This window comes from Seriola aureovittata, chromosome 15, assembly GCF_021018895.1.
Source record: "Seriola aureovittata isolate HTS-2021-v1 ecotype China chromosome 15, ASM2101889v1, whole genome shotgun sequence".
NCBI classification, from domain to species: Eukaryota; Metazoa; Chordata; class Actinopteri; order Carangiformes; family Carangidae; genus Seriola; species Seriola aureovittata.
The window spans coordinates 9026365-9049669 of NC_079378.1; the positions used below are offsets into that span (position 1 = coordinate 9026365).

The following is a 23305-nucleotide window of genomic DNA, read 5'->3' on the forward strand; positions in this document are numbered from 1 at the left end:
TTGTTTCACTTCTTTAGAAAGAGTTTATTTAGTGCATTTCTAGTTTGTCCACAGCAGGAACCAAAATATTAAGTTAATCTGTGCTCCTATTGGTTAACCAAAGTTCTGGTCCAACACCATTGGTCCACTCATGTTCTGGTGCAATACTATTGGTCCAGTAGTGTTCTAACACCCTCACATTGGTTCACTAGTGTTGTGGTATGACACTATTGGCTCACTAGTGTTCTCTTTTGGTCAGGAACACATAAGACCAGAAAAAAAGGACCTTCAGCATGCTGCTACTGAGCAGAGGTCCACAAGCTTCCATGCAACAACAAACAAACAAACAGCAAGGGACAACAACAACAAACGGAAAGATAAACAACAGCATTGCTTGTAAGAAGTAAGCATGGAAGCATATACAGTAAACCTTATTTTAACCTGCTAAAGCCCTCAGGAGGTTTGTCTGATATACAACAGATCTTAAAAAGGTAAAATCCCCCCCCCCAGACGTGTGCGCACACACTCGGTCTCACTTGCCCACACACACAACACACCTACTGCAAGCACAGCATGTACTTGACCACACACACGTACGCACACACACGCACGCACACCCACACACACGCACGCACGCACGCACGCACGCACACACACACACACACACACACAGACGCACCTGCATGCAAACAAATGATCAGTCCTCATAAGTGTACAAGGAATACGTTCGTCATTTTTAAAAATATGACTTAACCCCATGAGCTCTGTGTAAACATAGCGTACGGTAGAATAGATAAGACGTTCCTCCTTCCTTTGTCGCTCTGTAACTTTCTTGCCACTTGCCTTTTTCATAGCACATACCATAGTTAGTTAATACTTGTACTCTTTGGTTCTCTGTAACAGTCTGTTTATAGGACTGTGTGACTGACTGACTGACTTTCTCTATCCTTCCTTTCTTTCTCTCCCTCCCTTGTTCTATCTGGGTATGATACAGCAGGAAGAGTAGTCAAGGGAAGAGATTCACAGGTCCTGTCCCTCTGCAGACCAGAGCAGCAGAGGCAGATGGATTGATTGTCCTTGATTTATTTACATCACAGTCAGTCACAGTGGGCTCCGTGAAGTGGAAGAACACATTCCTGTTCTCCTTCATTTTCTCCTTGCCTCCTCCTACCCCTCACCAGCCTGATGTGTGGGCATGTCGGCCTGAGATCTGTGCGTGTGTGTGTGTGTGTGTTCATGTGCATGTGTTCGTGCGTGCTTGTGTATATGTGTGTGTTTGTGTGTGTGTGTGTGTGTGTGTGTGTGTGTGTGTGTGTGTGTGTGTGTGTGTGTGTGTGTGAGGGGTGGTGGGGCTAGGATAAGTCATTGTTGCTTGGCGTCTTCCCTCCGCCGTTAAGTAGGGCCGAAGCGCTGCGACTCTTGGTCGGCGTGCCGCTACCTGACCGTGAGAGTTCTGTCAGGTCATGGAGGGAGGGCTCCCTGTACATGGCCACTACACACACACACACACACACACACACACACACACACACACACACACACACACACACACACACACACACACACACACACACACACACACACACACACAAGGAGAATCATTAATTCAACTATTGGTACTTGTCTGAGTGACTCACTCAGGTTTTGTTTATGCACAGTCTTCTTCAGTAAGTTCAGAACATTTAGTTCTCGTGCATGCAGATAACTTTATGCCAACTCTATAATTAATTCTGGTTTTAAATCCTGATTTGATTCTCAGAGGGGAATTCCTACAAAGCTAAGTTTGCAGGTGTAATATAATGCTACATAAAACATGGAACAATGAAGATTTCTAGTCATTAATGAACATACAATTAATGAACAATTATAAACAAATTCATAGTTTCAGACATATCCTCAGTTGCCTATTGACGCACCCAGCAGAAACAACATCAGCATTCATTTGGTGATCTGATGAGTCCTAACTCCAATATCCACTCTTTCTAGCTCTGTTTTGTTCTCCACTAATTCCTGCAGAAATACAGTATATCTGGCTCTTAAACTGCTAAATGTTCACTAACTGTATGTCTGCCGCTAGGCAGGTAATGTACAGTGGGGTTTTTTTCACACTGTCTCACTTTATGCTGAAATATTTATTTGATTACCATGTTTCAGGCTGTCTGACCTTCATCATGTATATATGGGCTGCATCACAACACATCCACATAGTATAGGGTAGACCGAAATGTTGTAATCAAATAAATATTTCAGCAGGGAGCGAGACAGTGTGCGGGAGTTCTTCTCATTGTTTTCAAGTTGCACTGAGAACACCTGCCTGCTGCGGCTGGCAGTGGTGAGATTAATTCAAGTATCAGAAAAGTAAAACGATGAGCTGAAAGGCACTAAAAGCCTCTGTGAAAGCTCTGAGTCCAATGATAACTCTCTGTGGATTCATCACTATGATCCACCCCTTTCACCTACAAGTAGTAATATGATCTATTGTTATTATAGAAATATTGATTATACTGATATAGATTTACTCTGTGCATTTACATTTTAATGTGTACTTTCTTGCATTTACATCATGTCTTTAATAAGCGCTCTCATCTCTGTCTGGAACTCTGTACTGGTGCCGTCTAAGCCAGGTCTCCCTCGGATAACATCACATAAAATCCTTTTATATTCATCTGTAAATGATGAGTTCACGAAACAGAGAGTGGGCGGGTGGTGGGCTGTAAGTTATTGCACCAAGCTGGACATTTCCCATAAATGTAATTGAGTTTTGAGTAATTAGCTCTCAGAGACATGAATGAGTGCATTCTCACAAACATGAAAAAGTCTAGCTCTATACCTTCATAAAACATCAAGTGCCATCTATTTTGAACATATGTTTATGCATACAACATGTGGCATACAGGAACAGGAATGACATTGTCTCATGATCCCACTATTTTTTCACTTGGGCACAAAAAAGTAATTACAGGCCCTGTAAACCTTTTTCTCAATTAGTTTCTTACTTTATAACACATATAGTTATAATGTGTGTGTGTGTGTGTGTGTGTATATATATATATATATATATATATGTAGTTGTAATTTCAGTTATTTTACTGAAGACATTGCAGTATTTGTTTGTGACTATCTGGTTTGATTGTATTTCATATTTTCCTGGCACCAATGAGACTTAAGCGAAATAAGAGTTGCCGTCTGATGACAATAGGGGGTTGTTTGCTTATGAAACACACCTAAAGAGTCGTGATGAAGCAGATTAGTTTTTGAATGTTCAGACTATTAAATAACAATTACCTGTGTTTTTCCTCCAGTTGACTTTGATTGTTTGTTATTTACTCATGAATATTTAAAGATCTCATCCAGACATGTTTAAAAGATCCTGAAAACATATTTCCTCAATCAGCTTCCTGTTATGAATGATGAAATCCTATGAATGCACAATTTTCAAACAAAGTGCGAACAGTTTTGGGTATTTTACATAACATTTTCATTATTTATTTATTTATTTATTTTTCCCTTTTATTTTCTTTTTTTAAACTTTATTTCTTTGTATTTATTCTTTATTTCTTTTGTCTATACTTCTCTCTCTGGTTTGTGACAGGCCTCAGTTGGAAAAATAAGATGTCACATATTTTCATGGACCAATCAGAACCTGATTGTTAACTCTGTTAACTCTCTGAAGTTAGCATGCTAACCAGCTAGCCCCAGTCCAGTCGGATCATCTTCACTTTCCTATACTGAGACACTGTAGTCTCCAGTCTTCCCTGAGAAAGTAGTGCTTATACCCTCTTGTATTGTGAACACAACTGTGGCTGAGTCTCTTGGCAAGACGGGTAAGTAAATAGCTGTTAATGCTAACGTTGGCTATGTATGTATCAACAGCAAAACCCAGAAAAAGCTCCTTTTTTAAGTTTTTTAATACAGATACTTTTTCAGGGAAAAAAAGGCCACGTCAGTTTAACTATAGCCTGCCTCATGTCGAGAGTTTTAGTACTGGTTGTACTAGTACTGGTAAAGTGCAGTCCTACCTTTGAGCGGTTTCGGTATGAAGTGTGCAGCGGCCTTGTTCTTCTTGACGTGGTTCCCCTTCATGATTCCACCCTCCTTGTTGAGTCCCAGGTACCAGGCCCGGCCCGATGCCTGCTGCCGGTACAGCATGGAGGAGTAGGTGACGTAGTAGTTCTCAAACACTGACTCCTTGAACTTACACTCTGGGGTAAAATGTTCCTGGGGGAAAAATGTGACAGACATATTAGAATAAATCATGAAAGAAAGAACACAAGGAGATGATTAAGTAGACATGGAGGGGGGGAAGAGATGGAGCAGAGTCATAGAAGGTATGAGTTTGTAATGACAACTTCATTAAAAAGTGTTCAGTCATTCCTTCTTCATATCGCCTTCAGTGTGTTCATCCATCAGTTGGTCCGCTCTTTGAATCATTATCTCGGCCAGGCTGTAGTCTCCAAGAACAAACTGCACCAACTTAGGACAGCTGACATTTGCATTTCCTTATTCATCCATCTCCATGGCAACCAGCTACTCCCTTGAATACCAACCAGCCCACTGAGAGAAAGATGGTGCCCAGGTTGCCGGGGGAGACGGAAAGATACAGATAGAGTGATTTTTCTCTGTGTAGGCCATTAATCTTGAAATTTTGATTAAGATTTGTGTATGTCTGATCTTCCAATCGACTTGGTAGGAGCAGACAAACTATTGTGGTTTGTGTGTATAAATCTATAAATATGTTTTGTGTGTTTCTTTTCTGCGTTTAATATCAGGTGAGAAGATGAAACAAGTGATATCAGTATTATGACTGAAACCAGGACAAGCCAAAACATCCAGGACTGGACATGATGGGCCAGATATTGTGGTGGTGTACGTGCCTGCACAGGCGTAGCAGCATGACTGTAATTACATCGAGGTGCGTTTCATTTTTCTATTTCCTCTTTGTTAGTTTTCATCTTTTGGTCTCGCAGTCTTGTTTAGATTGCTGGAGGTGTGTGTTTTGTTTTTTGTTTTTTTATATTCTTTTTTGTTATTGCATCAACACCACCCACCATAACTCAAGAGCTAAAGTCAGGCACTTAATGCAATGCACTGCAGCCAACACTGGCTCCTGACCTGTCTGAGAAAATATATGCACAGTGGAGATATATGTGTAAATCGAGTTGGGAAAGGCATGAAAACAAATTTCAGGAGCCTTGTGAAAATGGACACAAAGAAATCCTCCTATCAAAGAATGACTGAAGGGAGATAAACAAAAGGAGGCTGGAGGATGATCTGAAATCAATCCTGAGAAGCCACAATATCAGTAGCAGATAAGGGAGGCTCAGACACTGGATTATAACACCCAATGGCAGCTGACTCACAAGGCAACACTGTAGTTAAAGTATCGATGTAATGATGGGATGAAAACAGACTGGTCACACTGAAAGCTGCTGTTTCATTACTCAACCCATCGTGATGATGATGATGTTGATGATGATGATGATAATGGTGGTGTGTGAATGTGTCGTGACCTACAGAGGTGTAGAGAAAGCCTTCGTTGTTCATTGCCAAGTAGAGTTTGGTCTGCACGCCCTGGATGGCCACCACACGAAGCCCCACCGGGATCAGGTTGAACACAGCTATGTGTGCACATACACACCCACACAAACGCACACACAAATACACAAAGCAAACAAACCAGCCCTCACACAGGGAAACGGAGAGAAAAAGACTCATCAATAACAATGTTGTGTCCAGTATGATGAGACATCCATTTTGCCACAGCGATGCAATTTTCAGTCTGGCGCTAAGGCTACTGTATTACACTAATGATTGAGCTGATTGTAGCCTGGTATAGCACAGGGATGAAAGGGGCAAGAATTATCAAAGGGCACACAGCAAAGCAAGGTTTGGTAAACATTTAGTAGTGCAAGACCATGTTTCAACAGAAAAGCCACCAGACCAGAAGAACCAGAGTCAAAGATTACCGATATTTCTACTACCATAGACATGAAAATGGTCCTACCAGGGCCACAACAGTCATTGTCATTATCAGCTTTTTTTTCTATTAATAGATCAATCGTTTAGTCTAAAAAAAAATGTCAGACGGTCCTGAAAAATGTCCTTGTTTGACCATATTCAGTGACATATTCAGTGACAGGCTACAGTATAGATCTTGCATTTAAGTGGCTGAAACCAGAGACTCTTTGACAGTTTGATTGGTAAATGACTTCAACAATGATCAAAATTGCTCTTGACTCAATTTCTGTCAGACGACTAACCAACAAACTGATCAACTTGCAATTAATTTCAGCGCTCAATCCTGCTTTTGAACATGTATAGTAGGGATGGCTTGGGCTCCACAATCTTAATACATTACCGAAGGCGTAGGTTTGGTGGGGACACAAAAAATCTGAAGTTCTTAAAAATACATTAATTAATTAATTAATTAATTAATTAACCCTACTTAAAATCCCATTTAGTTTTTGTTGATGGAGCTTCCTGTAGTTTTGCAGCCCTGAGTAGTGCCTGCAGACTTTCTCTCAGCTGGAGGTAAAAATTATGCCTATTAAGGAGTTGGGCAGTAGCCGGTATGTCGCCTGAGAGGAGGAACCCAGGGCAAAATAAAGTCCATGGTTAAAATTAATGGCGATTCTCTCTCTCTCTCTCTTAGCACTTTTCTTTCATCTGTATTTTAACAGCTAGACAGTAAGAAGATGTTTAGAGAGATTTAAGTGAGTAAAATCTAAATGACACCACAAAAGGATTTTGGAAAGTCAGGGTGCCATGTCCCCCTGATCCCTACGCCCTTGTACATTACAGTGAATATAACATTAAAGCAGACTGTCAGATTTAATTTAAGAGTATTTCCAGACATGATGGATGAACAGATAAAGGATCCACAGTGACAAAAGCATATGAATAGATTATAGGCTTCATCATATACACATTTTTAGTGTGCAGTGAAAAAACTGATACTATATCAAAATTTTCACTTTTGTTGTTGTTGTTTTCGCTCGGTGGTTTGCACTCAGTAACTCAAGCCAGAAAGTTATTTATATGTTTCAACAGTAAAAGCTCTGTAGCACGGACATAATTATTCCAGGCAGTTTGATGAGTCAAGCCCTTGTTTAATTATACTCATTTAGCCAAACATTTCCTTAGTAATGACTGTGGTTATATGGAGACATAAATTACATGGATTATCCATTCAAACCCAGTATCCATGTGGGACTTCACGTGAGTAGGCGTTTACATGATGTATACACCATGTAATCATCTAATTAAAGAACATGCTTCCTTTGCAGCCATGTCTTTCTCCTTGTGCACAACAGTTGGTGGCCCGAAAAGAAGCAGAGATTAATGCGTGACTCTGGCAACACCAAGTGTGCGCGAGAAAGAGAGATTAATGTCTGAGCCACAACAACACGATTGAATTAGCCGTATCAATCACACATTGTAGCCCGTGTGTGTTTGTGTGCGTGAGAAAGAGGGAGACGGAGATAGACCAGGCAAAAGGGAATTTGTTCACTGGCGCAGGTCAACCTATTTCACAGATTTGAACATTGCACTGTAAGCTCTTTTGTAGTTATACATGGTAGTAGTCTCAAACTGCACTATGAGCAGTTCCTTTATCTTCCTTTACTTTATAAGCTCTAAAGATCTCAGACTGAGGCACTAACACGTATAAGTTGAAATGCTGCTTTATTTTTGTTAGGGTCGGAGTAACACACATTTGTCTTTCCATTTATGTTAACTTAAGTTCTGTAAAGCTGATTTTAGAGTGGAAACGATGAAATGATTAATCAGTTGCTCAACTGAAAATTAACTAGTATTGATTAATTGTTTCAGTAATTTTTCCAAGCGAAAATACCAAACACATAAGTTCCATTTTCTTAAATGCAATCATTTGATCTTTTCTATGTCATATGAGAGGTAACTGAATCGTTTTGGACTGCTGGTCGGATAAAAAAACAATTTTAAGATTTCATCTTGGCCTCTGGGGTATCTGCATTTTTTTTTCCACTGTTTTTGGACACTATAGCCAAAATGATTAATCAAGAAAATAACTGGCAGGTTAATTGATAATGAAAATAACTGTTAGTTACAGGACAAGCTGAAAGAAGGCACATGTAGGAATTCGAAACATTTGGATGGCGAGTAGCCTTTTCTGTACATCCAAAGGACAGGCTTACCATAGGTGCTGTCCTCATCCTTGGTTCCATCAATGGTTCCATCAGGCTGCATCTGCAGCTGGAAGCCCTGGCGACTGGAAAGTCTGGTCACAATGCCCTTTAACTGGGGCTCTGAGAGGAGAGGAGAGGAGAGGAGAGGAGAGGAGAGGAGAGGAGTCACATTAACTGCATTCATTCCTTATTACTGTCATGTGCGCGCATGTATCAAATCCAGCAGTCTGCAGGAAGCCGGAAGTTTTAGAGGAGGAGAGGCTGTTTATATTTCCAAGGGCCGGGCCTTCAGGGCCCAATATCAGTCTCTGACCCCTGTACAGAGTGGCGCACATAAAAATTTAATAATAATTGACAGATGTTACATGACGAATGGAGCAGCTCAAGCTTAAATTTGGATCTTATTTTTCTGAGATCTCAGCAGTTATCACAGATACAAGCTGCCACAACACTTTGCTGCAGGACAATGCAAAGTTATTTACATGTGATGTTTGTGGGGTCATCCGACACGATTAATTCTCGTGCCACTGCTAGGAGACTATGATGAAGTGATGGGGGACCAGAGAAAATGGTGTTGGTTGGTGGTGATGATGGTAATGTGGTGAAGATGGTTGAGGTGGTGGTATAGCCCATGTCTCTGAGACTTTCCTGTCCCCCACCCTCAGACCTGGTGGTCGCCTTCTCTTCCGTTTCTTCCTCGATCCAAACAATTTGACACGCGAGAACACATTCAGCTTGCTCGGCTTCTCGTTTGTGCCTTTGCTGTTGCTCGGGCTGCCGCTGCCGCGGCAAGCGTTCGCCTTCTCCCGCTCCCTCGCCTGCCGCTTCTGGCGGATCAGGGAGCTGGCGATAGCCGCTGCCCGGGACATGTTCCCCCGGTGGAGTGAAACAAGGCTGTGCGTCCCGGTTGGAAGGAGAGTTCGCGGATAAGGCGATGGGGGTGTGGGGTGCGGGGAGGGGGTCTACACCACCCACGGCTCAGTTCGCATCACACACCGGCCGCTGCAGTCTCGCAGATATCCGTGTTTTTAAAAAGCGTCCAGAATCCTCCATCCGTGCGTCCGGGCGCTTCATGGAAGTCGTTCAAACAAATCCAGTAATGTGCCACAGAGTGAGCGTTAACGACGCCGCCTCACATCCCCCAAGGGGTCGGAGTGGCAAAAGCTGTCTGCCCCCCTCGCCCCCTCCCCCCTCCAAGGTGCTTCTTCTGGCTGTCCCGAGAGAGCGTGCAGGATGAAGAGGGTGTGCGCGAGGCTCCGGTCCGGGTCCAAGTGGCGAATCAACAGCTTAAGAGCTGGTGCGAACGACACCGGCGGTTGATGTCGATGATGACTGCAGCTGCTGCTTCCTCCTCTTCTGCTGCTGCTGCTGCTGCTGCTCTGCACCGCTCCCCCGGCGATGCTCCGCTCCTCGACGCTGTCCGTGACAGAAATGCAGCAACCGGAATGTTTGTCAATGAAACAGCTCGGGGCTGGTTCAGTGGGAGAGGGATCATGATGCAGCCGTGCCGTTCATAAAACTGCTGCAGCCCTGCCCGCCCCGAGGAAGACGAACGAGGAGGGGGGGTTGGAGAGGATGTGTGTATGTGTGCGCGTGTTATCTGTGTGTGTGTGTGTGTGTGTGTGTGTGTGTGTGTGTGTGTGTGTGTGTGTGTGTCTGGTGTGGGGAGGGGGTCGGAGATGAAGGAGGTTTGGGCAGCTCTTTCTCTTAGGGCACCTGTAGCCCTGAACCCCACGTGGCATGATATTTACATGTTACACTGAACAGTGATGTGTGATAGGCAGTGAGATTGAGAGGGGGGGAAGAGAGGAGGGGGGAGGGAGGGAGGCGGTGTAATATAGGAGGAGTGAGGAAAATGAACAGCGAAATAAGAGGGATAGAGGAGACAGACAGGTGAATGAATGAGAGGAGGAATAATGGAAGGGGGGGTGGAAGAGAGAAAATGAGATAGGCTGTGTGTGTGAGAGAGAGAAAGAGGGAGGGAGAGAGAGCTTGTAGCAAATACACAACCTGAAAATGGACTGGGAAAAGAGGGATGAATGCAGAGAGAAGGAAAAAATGAACTGGCAAAAGAATGGGAGGCGTTAAGAGTGAAAGGGAGGGCGAGAGAGTGAGAGAGAGCGAGGACTGGAGAAGGAGAGAAATATAGACAGAGGGAGGCAAAGGGAATGTTTAATATGTGAGGAGGCATAGGGAAAAAGGTAAAACAAGTGAAGGAGGAATATTAGAAGAGAGAGAGACCTGGTGAATGTGTTTGTGAGAAAGTGGAGGCAGAAAGGAGGGGCTCTCATCTTGTTTTGGTGCAGAGGTTCACCACTGCTGAAAGGCTGCAGCGTGCAAGGAGGAGGTGAATATCAGAGACAGCACTTCAGTCTGGATGAGCCACGTCGTTTTCCAGATGTTCCCTCTGCATTCGCACCAGAGCAGAGGCACACGCATACGGCAGCAATCAGCCACTTCAGGCATGTCGTCTGGCCACAGGCAGCCCCCACAGGAGAACAGATGCACAGCTGTCAGTGCCAAATGCAGCTGCAACGGCGCATGGCAACTGCAGCTCCCAACTGGTGTCTACAGAGGAAGACGAGGCGGCGGACAGATAGACGACTGCCTCACAGCTGAAGTCGACCTGTGGCACCTGGCGCCGAACAGCGGGCAAGGGCCAATGCGTGCTGTTCGCCAGTGGAAAAGGTAGTGGAAATCGATAGCTGGAGAGCAAGAGGATGTGGTGAGCAGTAAATTACATGCGGAAGAGGAGGCAAACTCAGTATGCTGTAGCCCGTTGTGAGAATAAGCCAATGAGCGGAGGAGAGAGTGATGGACTGTGGATAGACACTGAGGTCAGGACCTGGTCACTGAAGCGGAGCCTTTAGCCTGTCCTTGACTGAAGGAGCTGAAGTTACACCTATGGCCTTCTGCTTAGGTAAGACCCTTGTAAATGTACAGATAAATATAGTTTAGATGCAACTGTACAGTTCAACCCACATGCTATACATTCCCTGAGAGCGATGACACTTCAGCCATAAAGGGTTTCATAACCAATCTGTGACGCCATGTAAAACATAAAATTATAGAAGCAAACCTCTACAAGCGATGCAATAAAATGACTGAAAGCTTGGTCTAGTCCCTCATCTTTCATTTATGAGATCCCTGCTTTAAAACCCACACCACGTGCCCCTAAAAGCAAAAGCCACACAAACAAGAGCTGACAAAATGTCATGTAACAATACAAGCTGCGGGGTAAACAAACCGTGACAAACATAAATACAGCCACTTCTCGCCCTTTGAATTAAATCACCACGCTAACAAATGTAGATGTTACAGAAAACAAGTGAATCAATGACTGAATCAATAGAAAGATCATTACACAAATAAGCAACCAAACAACACAGGGGAGAACAAATTTGTTTCCTGGATTTACAATAAAAAACATCCTGAATAAGCAAAGTCTTTAGTCTAAATGTGTCAGACTGATGCACCTGTAGAAAGAAATGGGGGGGGGAAAGGAATTTAACAGATAAATCTGGGCTGTTGCATCTTGTCTTTTCTATGTTTAAAAGCCAGTACACTTCTAAGGTTTGCTTGGAGTTCTGTAGCGTCACCTACAGGCAGGTTAGGAATTTGATACTTGAGAAGAGGGAATTAATAATGAAAACTACACTGCTGTATGTTTACAGCAAGCAACCCAGGGAGAGCTTTTATGTGTGTGATTGCCAGTCTGACCAGGAGCGCCAGTTAGAGTATAATCGGCCACGCTCGATAGGGACCCAGCAGCACGCGGCAGCAGCCTGTTTGACACTTTGCAGCAAACTGGGGAGGCCTTAGACCAGCATAAGTGAACAATGTGATACACTTTAACTAGGAATTTGTGTGTCCAGTAAAGTTCCTTGGATATCATGCACACACGTTTTTCCCTAATAACTTTGGGATATTTTGGTTCAGGTAGAAATTGAAAGTGAAAAAGTTATTTTGGTTGATCTTTATTTTCACAGAGTAAGAAACCACCCTGCAGGCTGACATGTATTCTGACAGTAAAGGGATTATTCCTAGTGCAAACTGCGGAGAATTTTGATTCAAGGTCTCTGAGGGCGTTTATGTGAACTTGGCTTAAAGCTAATTTTATTCATGCTTCCAAAATAAGACCGGAATTTTGTGTTATGTTAAGTCCTTTAATATTTCAAAAGCTGGGGCTTTGTTCATCTATGATTTGCCCCGGGCCGTGGAGGACACTGATACAGTTCAAGATCAGGATTCAGTGGCTGCAATAGAATCACAGTCAGATCCTGAACCACGGGCTAATTCACTACAGGTGAATTGAAAAGGGGTTCAAGTCCCGGAGATAATCCGTTAAAACAGTGTTTTCTTCGGACAGTTCTTTACAGAGACGGCTCAGCGGAGGGGCGCGTCCCGCTCTGCTTTCAGTACCACGGACAGAGCTGCACGTTTTAACTGAGTTAAAACAGTTTGTACTCAAATTACAACAAAATGATCATGTTATTTAAAACACAAGTTTATAAAATTGTGAAACGGAGCATTTGAGAACATTTTAATGTCAAAACTAAATTCATTTATAAAATTAGCAAAAATCTCAGGAGAGTATTTTAGTAAAGTCCCTTTAGGAGAGTCTGTTGACTCCACTGTAATTTCATGCTTATCCCTTCTGCCCTATAATAACATTATACACAGATGCCAAGTTGTGTTGATACTCTCACACTTCATGTAAGAATTTTCTAACAGGATTACTGTAGGCTCATTGTGCGAGTTTGTTTCCTGTGGTCCTACCTGAGGTCGATCGGCGGAGGGGGAAACTCATGCTGTGCCCGTGGAGCTCCGGAGCCTTGTGCTCATGGCTTCTCGCTCTTACTTGATGTGCGCGGCTCAACGAAAAGAGGAGGAATTACCGAAGTTCAAACCAGCGAATTCTCCACGGCATTGAATCCATTAAGGCCGTGCACATGGCGTTGACGGGAGATCATTACAGAACATTAGAGGCCATTAAGCCGTTGGAACCGGTCATCAATGATTCATCTCGAGGCCCCGCTGATCTGGCACAATGAGAGAGAGAGAGGGAGGGAGCCAGCAGGCCGTTCTCAAATCCAAGGATCTATTAAGCTTTGTGTGTGTGTGTTTGCGTGTGTGTGTGTGTGAGAGAGAGAGAAGTTTGAAGTGAAACAACTGTAAATGGGATGCTAGTGGGCACACACACACACACACACACACACACACACACACACACGCACACATCTAAATTCTACTGTATTGTTGGGTCTCTCTGTTGACCTCCCAGTAACCCCTAACATAATCCAGGAACACTCCATGTTGCCATAAACTTTATCCAAAAACCTAAACATAACAAACAATAAGTTCTTTTTGCCAGATTTAATATTTTTATGTTTCTGTCTTCATGAAAACTTGTAACTGTGTCATAGTAGCTACTCTTTCGCCTTCATAACTCAGTTTGGTACTGCAACTAAGGATTATTTTCCTTATCAGTTAAATCAATTAATCTCTCGATTTATGTCCCAGATTAACTGATTAATCACTTAGTCTATGAAATGTGAAAAAAGCATATCACAATCTAATAAATTCCAAGGTCTACATTATCAAAATGCATCTTTTCCACTACTGACGGTCTAAAAATAAAAGCATCCAATTTTTACAACTATGAAACAAGATGCCAATTATTTTTCTAGTCAACTGACTACTTGATTAATTGACTAATCATCTCGGCTCTAACACGGCAGGATGATGAAAGTCCGACCTCTGTAAAAGCTGAAACTTCACTTGGTGTTAAACTTTCTCCAAAGCTGCATTTTGTGATTCACGGAACTCACTGCCTCAGGCAAAGAAACAGAAAACACTAAGAAGCCATTTCAAGTAAAACAGAAAAAAAACTATACAACTGAGAGGAACAAGTAAAACCCCAGCAACACTGACTGAAAGAGATGAGGTTAAAGACTATCTCAAAAATAACCATTTTAAATATTATCACAAATTCACAACTGAGCAACCCGTAACGTCAGTCATCGTTTTGTTTCCTTCTCTACTACCAATTCATCCTGTGCAGCCAAACATTGTTCAAACCCATAAAACATTATTCAATTCAAGTAGAGATTACACACTTCCCTGTAGTATTATCACCCTCAACTAAAACTCTGGAAAAAGTGAAACGCAGTGAAAGGATCTATAAAAAAGACACACAGGATGCACACAAACACACAAAAATACACACATCTAATGGCTTTGCACTACATCTCTCATCTAGGTCTGTGGGCTAGCCTCAATGTGCGCCATCACAGCACATTATATAGTACCCACACCCCAGTGGAGGATTACACACAGACTCTCTATGGCCACCCATAGCTCTATATTATAAGACCATTACATTGTTATGATGTTACAGTACTTCCTGTGCAGCAGCCTGAAAAAAACACCCATATAATTACTGAGAGAACAGAAAAGTTTTACACAATGTAGAGTGTCTGTCGCTGCATATTCTGCAGTAAAATCAGTTGAAGGCACTGAAGCAGGATGTTGCTGGAGAATTACACACTCAGCAACTTGAAAAGTAAAGCTAATGGAGGAAGAAACATCAAAGGTATCTGAGAAAAACATCTTTGAAGTACATGTGCTTCTCATTTATATTTTCAAAATCTGTGAGATACTACAAAAGCAATCCTTCCAGAAACAATTTTATTGTTGTTTTTACCAACCTAATTGTATCATTATGTTATCACTTCCTGTGATCAGGAAGTAATTCTATTGGGTTGATTGGGTCACTGTTTGTGAGATTTCTTTCTTTCTTTCTTTCTTTCTTTCTTTCTTTCTTTCTTTCTTTCTTTCTTTCTTTCTTTCTTTCTTTCTTTCTTTGTCTCAACTGAGCTGAAGTACAATTTTAGCTTTGGACAAACACATAATGCCTCCCAAAATAGTTTTGTAGCCTTGGCTTGAAATAGCAAACCACTAAGATTCAAGCAGGTACGTTCTGGCAAAGGTTCCCACACCAAGAGCCTGGGCAGGTGGCCAGTTTCCAATCACTGTAATTCAAGAAAACCTCTGCAGCTGTTGTTTCCCTTCAGGTTTTTGTCATTCACTAACAGTGATTCAAATTATCAGCCACTAGATGGCACCATATTACCAGAGAGCATTTTGTAGAAAAAGGGAGGTTGCAGGAATGGTGATTGTGTGTGTGTGTGTGTGTGTGTGTGTGTGTGTGTGTGTGTACACGCGCACGCGCATACAGGGTTAAGTGGGCAACTGTAAACTGTGTTACCTTTTCTAATCGGTTTCATCTAGCAGACATCCCAAACTTATAAAAAGCAGCCACATATATATTTACATTATAAAATCATAGCAATGGAAAGAATGTTAAGTGACAGAACACAAAGGGTTGCACTGTGCCATCTCACCTGTGAGCAGTCTCTTAATAGAAGTGAGGATAGTCATCAGTTTAACAACAACGAACTCACATGCACTAACACATACATGCACGCACCTGTATTATTCTGTATTATTTACCATGTTCAGTATCTTAATTGAGCACATTAGCTTGCTAACATTTGTAAAAGAACACCATGCACAATGTACAGCTGCCGCTGATGGGAGTGTCATTAGTTTTACTGGTATAAACCAAAATAACCAAAACAAATTAAAACTTTGATCTAATGATGGCGGTATAACAATTAGGGGATCACCACAGTCTTTACAATTCATCCTTAGTGCTTGTCGTGCATTGCTGGACTATATGCTGAAACATTACATCAGTGTAAAGTCACATGTAGTTCACATGGGATAGGCCTTAATTGCTGCGCAACGTTGACCTCTGCTGCCATATTGCTGTGCCACAATCAGGGTTAATTAACAATACTGCCTCTGGTGATTCTCTCCTGCTTGTTATGAGTGCACGCACACATACACACACACATACACGCACACACACACGCACACACACACATACGCACACACACACAGGGACAAATGCTTATAATCCGCATTTATAAGCCTAACCTCTATAAGAACAAGATGTTAATGAGTTCTTGTTCTACCCAAACTTAATCCTGAAAACCACTATTATATTATACAGAACAGTACAAGGTGATGTGACGTATAACCCTGCTGATCTATCCGCCCGAGAGAGAGAGAGACTCATTACTGAAGATAATTTAGTCAAAAAGAACAAGAGACTTGACATCTTTCAGCATTTGTAAGAGCAAACATTTCTGACGCTGTTTGTTTCTGTTACTTTGCTGTGTGTCAATGAACAAGTTACTGACTCAGTCGATTAATTCAGCTCATAATGTGGCCTTGATAATTGCTCAATAACGGTTTTTTCCACTATTTTTTTCCACAATATAAATATAAACACCTAGACACTCGCACAAAGTAATGCAGAGCACTAGTCCTTCAACTGACACTGCTTTACTTAAAATGTTCAGTTTTAATGAGACAGGTTGTACTGGGCTGTATTAGGATGAAGAGTCTAATCATTGGTTAACCTCATTTAGGTGGTGGATACACTGTGTTGAATCAACAACCTGTGCCACTGTGTTAACTTTAATGACACATCATAAGACCATTTTTTATTACAGGCCTGTTGTATTGGACTCTATTACATTGTAGAGGGGTTATTATTGTTCTGGTCTCTCAGTGGATTTATCCACTTATAAACCACCCCTTGTTTATTGTCGTGGTTTTATTGCCTTTTCTGTTTATTGATGTGTTTGCTTTGTATCCTTTTAAAGGTGTTTTATGAGTAAAGGTTACCATGAATTAGGTTTATTACTATTCTGCTACCAGCAGTTGGTTTCAGTTCATTTTTCTTTGCAACAACCAACCAGCCGATCACGACTGGCACAGTTCTATGTAAGGGGCGATAACTGACGAGTTGTACAAAATCTGTCACAAACATTTGGCAAAATTTGGCATAAAAAAAAAAACGCATCTTTCCATCCACTGCTGTTATGCAAATCTTGGGAGGTGGTTTGTCAGATTTAAACAGCTGGTGGCGCTAATTCTCGCTAATTCTTCTCAGGTGCCATTAAAACCATTGAAGAAGAAGAAGGTGCAGTAACATGCTCAAACCTTAAACCGTAAAAAACAAAGTAGAAAACTCTGTGTGGCATTTTATTATATTTGTTTCATGAATTAACGGTCTCATTTGCAGATCTTTTGTTTTTGTATTAAGGAAGCTTCAGTGGATGTTTAAGCCACATGCTTCATGTAGGCCATTATTTATTCACTAAGTCTGTTTCCATTGAAGACTTTGTTGCATTTTGTTGATACACCAGCTTTTCCAACATATGAAAACATTTTTTGCTATATTTCAAGACTTTTTCAAATTTCCAGTGTCACCTCTTAAGGTTTTATTTTTGTCCTAAGTTGGAAATGTGCATAAAAAAGATGGATTGAAACCCACCTGCTGTCTCTCTCTCTCTCTCTCCCTCACCTGTGGCTTCTCCACACCTCATTATTTTCTGTGTAGATTTGGTGGTATTTCCACTCCAATCACTGGTGATATTTTGTTTCCTCCTGGCATGAGGCACAATGTAACTAATGAAACAGACATATCTTTGTGAATCCAGTTTTCCTGTTACCAACAAACTCTTTTTTTTTTTTTACAACAGATACAATACAAATTAATTCTGATGGCTTTCACATTTGTAATCACATTGGCTACTATAGCCTCACACCGACTCCAATACAAAACCGAAAGACCAAGCTCTGTCTTCAAACTTTATTGGATGCTGCACCTATACTCACATGAGGGTAGACTAACTGCACTGAATGAAACTCCTATTATCTGTCATAGTAATTGGTTTACGGAACACACCAATAGCTCAACTTGAGTTCATTCCAAAGGGGACTACCGATGTAGAAAGAAAGGCAACTCAGTGCTTGTGATTTTATGAATATTTTTAAACTTATCACACTGCACGTTTCTGTAGAATATATTTTGATGATTTCCTGCTGTATTTACTCTATAAACTGGCTGATCTGGACGATCTTACCTTCCACTGTTACAGTCTTACAAAGGCACAGTCTACTATCATGTGTTTGGAGCCTATTTTATTTTTATCTTCGTGTAACTGGAGGAGCTGTCATACGCGCTCATGTCGCTGCTCTTCAACACAAACCCGCCGCATGTCTCCGCTTATTTTTATGAATGGGTCCAGGTCTCATGTGGCTACGCGCTAGATTTATGCATGATCGCGCCCAGCTCGCGGGCAACTCCCTTTTTTGTCTCCATGGCAATGATAGTTTCCCAGTTTCCATTACGGTGTGTATCGCGCGTCGATTTTATTGCTGTCCTGAGGGGGAGAAAATGAATTTTGGTGCATGTGCGCTGCTGAAATGAGATCTGAGACCCTTCTGTGGTTGTGGGTGGGGGGTAACCACCTCATTAAATGATTTTACAAGACCAGCATATATTGGATGTTTCATTTTGACCACCAGGCAAGGGTTATGAATCTCCTCCCACATTTGTAATGAAGCTGTAAGCTGCAGGACCCGTAAAGATATGTCATTCTTTTTTTATGTGTTTACATCAGCATCATCTATAAATACATTTTTCCGGTGGGCTCCTTATAGCCTGCGGTTTGAAAAACAAGTCCAACAATATGTCAAAGTAATCTAGCTTCTCTGCCCTGCTGTATCCTGGAGTGTGGAGACAATGGGGATGAGTGGTCAGCATGCTGATGTCAGCATCATCGCAAAACCCTCTTCTGAGCTCATAATAAAGAAAAACAAAAACAGTGCGTAAGATTACGTGTCAGACTCTGGTTCATCATCACTCACCTTTGGCGGCATGGTCTTTATCCTCTTTGCCTTTCGTTTTTCCGCTCATGGATCACTGCTGCTGCTGCTGCTGCTGATGCTGCTGCTGCTTCTTGTTGGAATCAAACTTCAGGTGAGAGATGCAGGTTCACGGTTTTACTTTTTCATCCTCCTCTGGTGTGTGTTTTTTCCCCTTCACAGACACGCACGCGGCAGTAGCTAGAAGTCCAACTCTCGCCCTCTGTCCCTGTCCCTCTCTCTCTGTGTGTGTGTGTGTCCCTGCTTCTGCGTCTGAGCCCGATGAGCGTCTACATGTCACCATATACCAGCAGGAGCGCTCCCCGACGTGCACGCGCAGAAACTGCTTATTGAGAGACAAAGAAAGATTACATTAAAAAAATGTGACCCTCTTTAACACACACTACAGATTAATTGCAGCTGAGGTAGCACGTTAAAACCCCTCCTTTTCTGAAAGGTTTACAAACTGTAATTAATAGTAATTCAATATAATAAATGGCGACTAAAGCTTCACAGTTCAGTTATAGATCATTAAGAACAAATGTGTTGCCAGGTTGTGTAAAATCCTCCTCCAGAGTTACTGTTTTTATTTTTCATTTATCTATTTTAGATAGCACTAAATTTATTAACAACCTTAACATTCACAACTGTAGACTACAATTTATATGTTTTATGATTACAGGTGACTGACTAATATTTGCTGATGGCTTATTGGAAAATGAGAAACTCATGACCCTTTATTAAAGACTTGTTAACATTTATAACTTCAGCTTTAATGGCTTATTGGAAAATGATAAAGATGTGACCTCCATGTCTCAAGTTATGGTCTAAATGTCAGTAGTTCATTAATAACTGGTTTTTGGTTCAGCTGTCCCGCAGCCCTTTTCCAGTTCAGGGTTCTTCCCGACCAACCCTGCAACACAAAAGTCTTTCTTATTAATTTCTTACAATTGATCAAAAAGCATTATTGAATTAACTGTTAATAAAGCCATTATTATAGGTTACATAAATGGATTTTCCCTGGGGGGGGGGTACAATAGTAGGATGCCCATTTTCGACTTTAAGAAGGTCAACATATTCACAAGGTTGTCTTCAGTCCAATAAATGCAGATCCACCTGCAAACTCAGCGGTCTAACACAATGCAAATGATTCAGTTTATTGATCATTTAATCAATTTGTGCTGGAAAATGGCTTTTTTTTTCTTTTTTTTTTACTGAGGCAGAAGTAGGATATACTTACAATTAATCCTGTGACAGTCTGCCGAACAGTGTCGCTTCACAGTGTGTGTAGATTATCTGAAGTAACATTTATGTTTTACTGGATGTATAACATAGGAGTACTGTCACTATCTTTTAAAAAGAATAAAACTCTAGTACACTTCTCTTTCTTAATGGAATCAGTCAACAGTTTTTTTAACATTAATGCCTAACATTGAATGTCTATGAAATTCATAATGACAATCAATTTCAATCCTCTTCTCTTCTCCCTGCAGCACCATTTGGTCCAAGTCCACTCAACAAGACCATCCTAGAGGCTTCAGTTTGTTGTGCTCAGTGTGAAGAAGTTGGGTCAGAGATAAATTTAGTTTCTTCTGTTATAGATCAAGCAGCTGTGTGGCACAACAGGACTGAGCTGCTGGAGCTAGCCCTCATTTTGTTTGTTTCTGCCTCAGACTGTCAGGAATTCATTTCAGGAGACCTAGTTTTTACAAATTTTATAAGCAGCAATGGAAGCTTGAGATGTTAAGTGTAAAGCATCCTAAGTCTGTTGTTAACACTGGTATATCTGAAAGCAAAAGAATAAAGAGTTGTCCCAGAGACATGTTCTCTGTGTTCTAATGTTTTCTATCTGGATTTAATGTAAGTGTGTGACGACGGCTTTGTGGGACTGAATTATCTGTTTTAATTAGTCTGTCTTGCAAAAGAGCTCTTGATCTCAGTGACACTTACTGAATAAATAAATGGAGCTTAACTAGTTAATTTTGTCTTACACAGTGACATTGACAGTTCCTGTTCAATCCCCGTGCATGTATTATATTTGCAGAGTGACTCAGTGACTTATTGTCACAGTCCAGTCTCATATACAGATATGTAGTCACATAATCAAACACTGACATAGAGCAGATCACATGGGAACCATGACATCACACTGACTGAGGAATAATACTGAAAATAAATAAACAAATATCTAAAATAGCAATATTTAAAATAATTTCACTTTTAACTGAATAATAATAGATTTAATTTAATCTAAAATAAACAAATAATTACCATTAAATAAAAAATATGTAATTTTGAAGAAATTATTCAACAATTGGTCTACAAAAAAAAAAGGAAAATCTCGCTCGTTAATGAGACAGAGTTAAGTCTGTATACTAATCCTTGCTTTAGTGCTGCTTCTTTAGTGACTTTTTCTATCCCTGCATTGAGTAGAATAAATAGAAAAATATGTCACTGATTTATTGAATATTTATATTCCCTCGCTGTAGCGTACACAGTCATGCTGCTTGTAATTCCACACAGCATCTTTTACGTTGTCTCATGTGCCGAGTTTGTCTGACTCTTCTATAACAGGCCGGTGACGTCAAGTCCAAGTGGCTTTTTGACTCCAGCTACTAAATGAGCCAAAAACTGGCGTTCTGCCAGACCCTCCCCCTGGAGGATTACTGATCTGGGACCAGCTGCTCTATTAGAACAAAAAGTGCCACATACAGAATGACTGCTCCTGTTCCCATCAGCAGAGCCCACTCTGATAAAATGCTCCCGGATGTGAAGAATTAATGCAGGGCTGTCACTGTCAAATGAACACAGTGGTATGTTTTTTTTTATTCAGTTATTTGGGAACTATTAATTTTCTTTGGAGAAAAACAGATGTGGAGGGTTAATCAAGTCACACCAAGTCAGAAAATGACAGATTAAGTGTCAGTCATAGAGGTGTTTAATTAAACTGCTGCAAAATGTTCACGTCATTAGCTAATTATCCTTCATTATAGTTTCAAATATGGAAATTGTCTCTCAGTGGTCCACTCTAAATTACTCATTACACAGTGGAAACATTGTGTCTGGAGTGAATTTAGAAAAACCTGACAAATCCTTAGGTACATAAGTCATATTTTGCTTTGTAATTTGCCAGTAATAATAATTCCTCTGCGCTGTAAGCTGGTCTCAGGTCAGCTGTGCACCACACAGTGTTGTTGAGGGAACAGGAAAGGCGGAGACATTGACCTCATCACTCACTGGAGGCGAAACAGCTGTATGATCATACCAGGAAAGGAAAGAGGACTTATTGGAGGAGTTCTGATTGATGAGAGGGTGACGTGGAAAAAAAAAAAAAAAAAAGGTTATCGACTTGATCCCAGGCCTGAAACCAGAGCCTGAAGTCTTCATCACTGCACCTGCTACACCAAAGGGAGCAGTGCGAGTCGGTTCAAATGAAACACTGGTTAATCCTCCTGACTCAGCTCACTGAGAAAGCCTACCTTAGCCTCTGTAATGAAGCTCCATGATGCTTCAAATTAAAGGCAAGTCAAAGCTAACAAACCTTGTCAACACTGAAAATAAAACCAAGACACATTAAATATTTAAGGCAAAATGCCGCCTGCAGCAACGGGATCAATAAAGATACACAATACCAGTTTTAATCTTATTCACTGTGAGTGTCAAAATATATTGTTACCCATGATTTAAATCATGAATTCACCTTCTGTTTGTTGAGAAATTTGCTCACTTAGTTGTGTTATCTGCTTTTATGCCTTTTTTTTTTTTTTACTGCCGGCTCTCAGTCTGTTGACAATAAATATCGGATTACATAAATGCTCTTGTAATCAACTTTAGAGACAAAATTTAATTTAATTCCCAGTCACATGACAGTGCAGTCTGGACATGATTCTGTACACAGCATGCTTTTCCTGGTTTCAACCCACTTTGCCCTGCCTTCCTCTGCGCATTTACATCTGACATGCCCTGACGTCAGTGACCCCCCCCCCCCTTTACTGCTGAGCCACTGAAAGATGTGGTCCCAGGACACTAATGAGCAGGAAGAGATTTAATCATAAGTGTTACCAAAGGGGCGGAGATGGTGCTAATTGTTATCTTCCCTTGTGATTTTTTTTTTGTCCTGTTTGCGAAGGGGCGATGAATTTAACGGCTCGCATAAGTTGCACTAAAAAGAGAGATACAACCCCTCATCACCCCCATTTAAATCATCCTCAGCCAATAAGTCTCCACAAGGATGTTGTTGCCAAGGAGCTGCTGGCTCAAGGCCAGCTGACTTGGCTGTCAGTCACAGTGATTTGTCCACAGCCCCACCCTGTGTAACTCACACTCTAATCAAACAGCCGTCAATATTCACGATGGAGCTCTGGGGTTCTTTA

The 23305-nt window shown here is 41.4% G+C and overlaps 2 protein-coding genes across 5 annotated transcripts in view; one reads left to right on the forward strand and one right to left on the reverse strand.

The window, feature by feature from the left end:
- Positions 1-19221, reverse strand: fgf13b (fibroblast growth factor 13b). 4 transcript variants are annotated; one of them, XM_056396727.1, is made up of 6 exons: positions 18936-19221; positions 12924-13186; positions 8154-8264; positions 5494-5597; positions 3999-4197; positions 1-1471 (listed from the first exon to the last, which is right to left on the reverse strand). In XM_056396727.1, exons 2-6 carry the CDS (start codon positions 12952-12954, stop codon positions 1332-1334), a joined length of 585 nt encoding a protein of 194 aa, XP_056252702.1. In that variant the 5' UTR covers positions 12955-13186; positions 18936-19221; the 3' UTR covers positions 1-1331. The 4 variants fall into 4 exon arrangements, with proteins under 4 accessions (XP_056252702.1, XP_056252700.1, XP_056252701.1 ...); XM_056396725.1 differs by lacking the exons at positions 12924-13186; positions 18936-19221 and adding an exon at positions 8812-9903 and having other exon boundaries at positions 1-1256; positions 1291-1471; XM_056396726.1 differs by lacking the exon at positions 12924-13186.
- Positions 10108-23305, forward strand: part of f9b (coagulation factor IXb) — a 19750-nt gene continuing 6552 nt past the window's right edge. The window contains exon 1 of the mRNA XM_056396721.1: positions 10108-11064. Within this exon, the coding sequence (XP_056252696.1) occupies positions 11049-11064 (16 nt within the window). The 5' untranslated portion in view covers positions 10108-11048. The remainder of the gene's footprint in view (positions 11065-23305) is intronic.

Bases quoted from the DNA above. Each gene is read 5' to 3' on its own strand.
- fgf13b (XM_056396725.1), bottom strand. From the start codon at position 9,013: ATGTCCCGGGCAGCGGCTATCGCCAGCTCCCTGATCCGCCAGAAGCGG. The intron at 5,598-8,153 runs GTAAGCCTGTCC...GTGCACACATAG, and splicing joins GGATGAGGACAGCACCTATG to CTGTGTTCAACCTGATCCCG. The intron at 4,198-5,493 runs GTAGGTCACGAC...TTTTTCCCCCAG, and splicing joins AAGGCTTTCTCTACACCTCT to GAACATTTTACCCCAGAGTG.